Raw genomic sequence first — 7,291 nt, 5'->3', positions numbered from 1 at the left:
TGCGAAGAATTTTAATTCGTGGCATGAAGTAGTCAGAGGGTGGAGGAGAGGGAGGAACAAGCCCAGAATCATCCAAGGTAGAGTTTTTAGCAAAGGTCTGAGTGAAGAGTTCAGCTTTAGAAATAGATGTGATAGCAGTGGTGCCATCTGGTTGAAATAGAGGAGGGAAAGAAGAAGAAGCAAAGTTATTGGAGATATTTTTGGCTAGATGCCAGAAATCACGAGGGGAGTTAGATCTTGAAAGGTTTTGACATTTTCTGTTAATGAAGGAGTTTTTGGCTAGTTGGAGAACAGACTTGGCATGGTTCCGGGCAGAAATATAAAGTGCATGAGATTCTGGTGATGCCACCTCTCTATCATGTATAGCACGAGAACAAGTTATGTTAAACCAAGGTTTAGAAGGTTTAGGACGAGAAAAAGAGTGAGGAATGTACGCCTCCATGCCAGACACTATCACCTCTGTTATGCGCTCAGCACACAAAGACGGGTCTCTGACATGGAAGCAGTAGTCATTCCAAGGAAAATCAGCAAAATACCTCCTCAGGTCCCCCCAACTAGCAGAGGCAAAACGCCAGAGGCACCTTCGCTTAGGGGGATCCTGAGGAGGGATTGGAGCGATAGGACACGATAAAGATATGAGATTGTAATCGGAGGAGCCCAACGGAGAAGAAAGGGTGACAGCATAAGCAGAAGGATTTAGAGGTCAGGAAAAGGTCAAGAATGTTGGGCGTATCTCCAAGACGGTCAGGAATACGAGTAGGGTGTTGCACCAATTGCTCTAGGTCATGGAGGATAGCAAAGTTGTAGGCTAGTTCACCAGGATGGTCAGTGAAGGGAGAGGAAAGCCAAAGCTGGTGGTGAACATTGAAGTCTCCAAGAATGGAGATCTCTGCAAAAGGGAAGAGGGTCAGAATGTGCTCCACTTTGGAAGTTAAGTAGTCAAAGAATTTCTTATAATCAGAGGAGTTAGGTGAGAGGTATACAGCACAGATAAATTTAGTATGAGAGTGACTCTGTAGTCGTAGCCAGATGGTGGAAAACTCGGAAGATTGAAGAGCGTGGGCACGAGAGCAGGTTATTACATTGTAGTAGCAGTAGTAGTAGTAGTAGTAGTAGTAGTAGTAGTAGTAGTAGTAGTAGTAGTAGTAGTAGTAGCTGCAGCAGAAGCAGCAGCAGCAGCAACAGCAGCAGCAGTTATTAGTACTAGTGGTAGTATATAGTAGTAGTAGTAGTAGTAGTAGTAGTAGTAGTAGTAATAGTAGTAGATGAGAGGAATTGACAAGAAGAAATATATAGAAAAGATCTTTTTTTGCTGGGAGAAAGAGAGAATAGATATATGACAAAGTGATATTGGCCGACCCATCCTTACACAGCCAGTCATATCAAGGCCTGTCAATCTCGGACAATATCGGACAAACATTGTTACCAAATCTCGTTCCATTAGAGATGTCTGAGTATAAGGGGGGTGCATGGGAAGAGGTAGGTAAGCGGGGGAGCCACTAGTGAACCATAGAAAAGTCCTTGTTCTTTGATTTAATGGCGGAATAACACGCTTAACCCGTTCACTTAATAAAAGCAGTCATGGGAATCAACACTTCACTTAACATTCTCGTACTCAAAACGTCTCTGTCTTCATTATCCGGCTCGAATGAAATCCCTATCATTAGAAACCTCTTCATAGCTTTGACGAGCAAACGCGCAGGAACATTACGCCAAAAACTGGCCACTGAATGACGTGAACTGCCCAATTTCATCTATCCAGCGGTGTGACAAATCTGTTCCATCAGGGCATCTCTCGTCGGGCTCTTTTACGGTGTATGTAAAGAGAGACGAGGCGGCCTTCGCATTGTTTCAGGGTATGGAGAAGACCCTGGCAGAAACAAACTGTTGCCTCTGTTAACACTGATGATGAAGCGAGATCAGACGGTCCCCGTTAGTGTTTTTAGGCCTTTGTCCTTGCATGGTTTGCCTTCATCACTGAACACTTTTATTTTTCATATGGTTGTAAAAATCAATAACTGATACACTATGTGTTATGATGGGATCTTTCACGCACCCCTAAACAATAATTCTTGCCCCAAACGCTTAATGCTTCGTATTTTTACGATCAAATGGATTTTAGTTATTGCTGCTGCTTCATTTATAAGAGGTCCAGTATATAATTTAATCAATAACATTTATAGTAATAATAATAATAATAATAATAATAATAATAATAATATATATATATATATATATTATATATATATATATATATATATATATATATATATATATATATATATATATATATATATATATATATATATATATATATATATATATATATATATATATATATATATATATATATATATATATATATATATATATATATATATCAAATTCTGTGCCGGCTCTCTCTCTCTCTCTCTCTCTCTCTCTCTCTCTCGTGGGGAAAGTCAGTAATTGTAGCACAAAATTTCCGCTTACCTCTTCTTCGATTTTTTCTTACAATGTAAACATCTTCCTAAACGAATTCCCTGCTCTCCACACCACTGCGCCTTTATTGCAAGATCAGCCTGAGTCACTCTGATAGATAGCTTCATTCCCCAAAAATAAACAAATAAGTAGGCAAACAAATAACAAAAAAAAAAAAAAAATTAGATAACTAAACAAATAAATAAATAAATAAATAAATAAAATAAATAAATAAACAAATAAATAAATAAAAAATAAAAATAAATTCAACATACACACTGTGTTGGTGACAAAGGTTTAATGAAACATCATTGGTTGTACTTGTTGTGTATTACATATACAAGTTTCCTTCATCTCTCACAGTGAACAAGGCGCCGTCCTCAGAAGCACTTTTGGCAATGTCCAAAGGAAGGTACTTTTGATCTTGTGAGCAACATCCCACTGTGGGAACCTGCAGCAGTAAACCACGCTCTGAGGGGCACCCGCCCAGACGTGTACAGGAACGAGGAAGGAACCTCGAAGCCTACATTCACTCAGCAAAAAAAAAAAAAAAAAAAAAAAAAAAAAAAAAAATATATATATATATATATATATATATATATATATATATATATATATATATATATATATATATATATATATATATATATATATATATATATATATATATATATATATATATATATATATATATACGAGTATACTAATAATAATGAGTAATTCAAAAGCACGAAATATTTTGCTGTAACGGACAAGCCTGAGTTTCACATACACAAACAGACAACTGCTGTTATTCCCTTGACTGGTTTCTGGGGGGTAATCGTTATCTTCAAGTTGGGGTGAAGCCTTTTCCCAGTCTTTTTGTATTTTCAGTCCCGACAGAAATCAGCCAGGCCTTGGAAGGCCTGAGGGAAGCACACCCCTGAGCTGCGCCGCGCTGCATCACCACACACCCGCACACACCGGACATGAACAACATTCTTCTGCCTATGAACCCAACTATAATAACATTTCATATTTTAGAAGTAACAAATGGTGTGCAGGTCGACCATTTATAAAGCAGGTAATCGGTGGGTCTGTCTGCAGAAAACGGGCGGTCAAGGGTATGAAACAACAACTGACATCAAACTTATGCAAGTGTCCCTATACGGATTATAAGATGACCAAACCGATACAGTGTAATGCAGTGGTTATACATGACATGCATTACCTTATTCTATACAAGACCTACATGCCAGGAATATATGAATTCTACGTATTGTTATACGAAAATATTTATTACCATTCTGATGGAAAACTATGTGCGTATATGTTATTTCTGTGTTACTAATCTACTGGAGGGCATGTCGGAGGAGTGACGCGGGCCCCTGAGGCGATCTGACCCTGTACTGACACGAGTGAGTCAGTCTTTTGTCGCAGGCACTACTGTGTACGCCGAGAGGGAGGGGAAGGTGGACCAAAGGAACGACAGGATGAGAGAGAGAGAGAGAGAGAGAGAGAGAGAGAGAGAGAGAGAGAGAGAGAGAGAGAGAGAGAGAGAGCTGTATACTTAGGGGGAACAATGCAGAAATACTGATTGCCTTCATTGAGGTAGGAACATTGAGGAAAATACTGCAGAGGAATATTATAATAATAATAATAATAAAAACTCCCACAAAATAATCGCATTTAAAGTTAAGTACTAATGACTGCAATCTGTCCACAGTTCATCAGATTCATGTGGTCGCTTGTAACGACTTCGGGTTGTAGGGCATGAGTATCTTTGATATGTTACTTCGATACAGTACCTTGTGTGGTACTATCATACACTCCCTCCATAACTGTCGCACAATATCAGTAGAAACCAGCGGCATAAGTAGCGGTCCTCCTTATTACTGGAATTCTGTGGCAGGTATAAAAGACTTCTGATACTTGAGATTATTAATGACGGGCTGTATAATTCCGGATGTTTTTTTCCTTCTAAATTCCTTTCGCTTGGCGATTCACCGTGAGCACAGTGTGCACGCAGACACCTGTGGTGCACCCCTGCTCAACTCGCGGCAAGTGCAAGTGCAGCAACTCCAAGCCAAACAACTTTGTGGGCCGCGCATCTCGGCTCATGTTTACATCAGAAAAATTTCCCTTCATCACATGTGCATTGATCCCGTATTCATCCTATTGTACGCTTCTCGGTAGAGCGATCTAGTTTTATCTTATTATTTTTTCTAACTTCAGTGAAGACGACATGGCTTAAATTTGAAATTTAATGCACGAATTGAGCATTTTCATCCCTGACCGCCGATGCTCTCACAACAGTGCCATGCATTTCGACCTCTGTAGGACACCCGACGCACAAAGACAGCGCCATTTATTCCTATAATTGATATAAAATTAATAAATCAAATCTAGCTGCACCACGTATCACAGTGCCTTAATGTCTTTATCAAGGGTCTCTTTCAATTTCTGTAATTCATTGTTGAGAATATCTTCTACCTTTCACAAAACATTCAGAAAACAGCATCTGCCTCATAGAGAAAAAAAAAAAAAAAGTAAACAAAAACACGATTTTCCTTTCCCTTTCTTGCATTCCCTGGAATCATACCAGAGATCCAAGGTCCCCCTTGAGCTCAATAACTCACAAGGCTCCCATCTCAGTTTAGATTCCGTATCGTATCCGCACACTCATCAATAATTTACTGGTTTCTTAATTTCCTTTTAATTTTTTAATTGAAAAAAACTTTACAGTATTTTTTCTTTTCTTCCGAATTCTAATGCTTGTCTCTTACCTTCGCAAGGTGTCTCAATATTTCAAGGTAATGTAGCTATCGGCTTTCTTTCTTAAGCCGCGTCCACACTGTGCCTCATATCGCGCAACATGACGCGGGTTTAAGATGGGGTTGGAGGGATGAACGTCCGCACCATAGGGGAAGCTGCCCAGCCCTCTGCCGCGCTACTCGCTAGCCAGTTGCATCTACTTGGGACTGTATTCTGAAACACTACTGCGTCTCACCACCACTACTTTCAAGAGACTTTAATTGAAGTGACACGGGTTTTTAAAGGTGTTCTGATGGTACTAGTGACGGATTAACAAGATTTCTACATTATTAACAGGAAAAAAACACTATTGAGAACCCGTCTAATTATCGCTGTGACTTTAAAAAGTCGTGGTGAGAGAGTAAAGCGTTTCTGAATATGGGTCAGCAGCTGCTGTTGTATGTATGGATGCGGCCATCGCCAACAATGCTTGTGAATAGGCACTTTTGTGGTGCATTGTGGAAGCAGCTTGTGCAAAGTTGAAAAAAAAAAAAGGAAGAAAAGTGAGCTTTGGTTTAATGAGTGGATTTCCAGTGTAAAGGTTAGTTTTACACAAATTTTCTCTGAACTTCAAAGAAAATGCCACGATAATTTTAAGAACTATATCAGAATACTTGTGAATTCCTTCTACAATTTGCATCTTGACTTGCACTCTTCACTGCCTTGTTCTTGTAGATCTTATTTCTAATTTGCCACAGGCATGGATGTTCTTTCAAGAATTCAATGAACAATTGAGTGTTCCCGCGAGTACACTCAATGTTTTGGTCTGCCATGAGGATTGAACGATGAGCGAGCGAGAGAACAAGCTACAACCCCTTTCCTTGTGAAAATCCAACTGCGCTGCCGCGTCATTGCGCGCGTCACCACCAAGAAATGCCCGCAGCCCAGACTTGATTGTAACACGCGGCATGCCGCCTCGCTCGCTCCATATATGGTAAAACGTAACACGCCGTCCGGCGTGTTGTGCGTCATGGGGCATAGTGTGGATGCGCCTTTAGGCCTACGTATGTTCTCCATCCCTTCCTTTCCCTCCCAATGTATTCTACCAGCCCGGGTGTCTGTCATTATATCTATTCTCTAGCCAACGTGTTCCCGTCGCCTCTTCCTCCCTACTTTCTCCTCTTCTTCCTAATCCTACAGTCGTCATCTCGCTCATCTCCCAGCGCGGTGGGGGTAGCGGCAATCGTCCGTGAATGTGTCACTTCTGCTCCGTCATGCTCTTGGTCTCGGGCAGTTCCAGGACTTCAGGGGGCGGCTCGCGGAAGCAGCAAGTAAGGGTGGCAATCATTCCCTTCTTGAGGCGTGGGTGGGAGTAAAAATAGATGATGGGGTTGAGCACAGGAGAAGCCTGGGGGACGAAGACGAATTAAATAGCTTTAGTATGAAAAACTGCAGAAAGATTCTTGCATCATTCAGGCACAACGAGCACACACATGTGAACACAGCCACACAATTAACACACTTGAAACAAAAGACAACGATAACGTTTAATGTGTGGTTACTAACCACTTGTATGATTTTTTCTTTCCAATAATCTGCAAATGAGTGATCTATAAATATGTTTGTACTCGGTTATAAAAAAAAGTCCATGGAAACAGTGAACACAGTTGTACAGTAACAATCGGCAGCAACAGTGTGTGTGTGTGTGTTTATATATATATATATATATATATATATATATATATATATATATATATATATATATATATATATATATATATATATATATATATATATATATATATATATATATATATATATATATATATATATATATATATATATATATATATATATATATATATATATATATATAAGAACATAAGAACATAAGAAATAAGGGAAGCTGCAAGAAGCGACCAGGCTTACACGTGGCAGTCCCTGTATGAAACACACCTACCTATTTCCATCTGTTATCCCCATCCATAAACCTGTCTAATCTTCTCTTAAAGCTCTCTAGTGTCCTAGCACTAACTACATGATTACTGAGTCCGTTCCACTCATCTACCACTCTATTTGAGAACCAATTTTTTCCTAT

General features: G+C 39.5%; 1 protein-coding gene across 4 annotated transcripts in view; it reads right to left on the bottom strand.

The window, feature by feature from the left end:
- Positions 1–3,168: 3,168 nt before the first annotated feature.
- LOC135103736 (visual pigment-like receptor peropsin) overlaps positions 3,169–7,291 on the bottom strand; it is a 198,397-nt gene continuing 194,274 nt past the window's right edge. For all 4 annotated transcript variants that reach the window (XM_064010413.1, XM_064010416.1, XM_064010414.1 and 1 more), the window contains one exon: positions 3,169–6,601. In XM_064010413.1, coding sequence (XP_063866483.1) covers positions 6,452–6,601 — 150 coding nt within the window. In that variant the 3' untranslated portion in view covers positions 3,169–6,451. The remainder of the gene's footprint in view (positions 6,602–7,291) is intronic.

The sequence above is a fragment of the Scylla paramamosain genome, chromosome 9, assembly GCF_035594125.1.
Source record: "Scylla paramamosain isolate STU-SP2022 chromosome 9, ASM3559412v1, whole genome shotgun sequence".
In the NCBI taxonomy this organism is placed as follows: Eukaryota; Metazoa; Arthropoda; class Malacostraca; order Decapoda; family Portunidae; genus Scylla; species Scylla paramamosain.
Note: the sequence above shows the minus strand (reverse complement) of the source record. Positions and strands in the feature narration are given on the sequence as shown.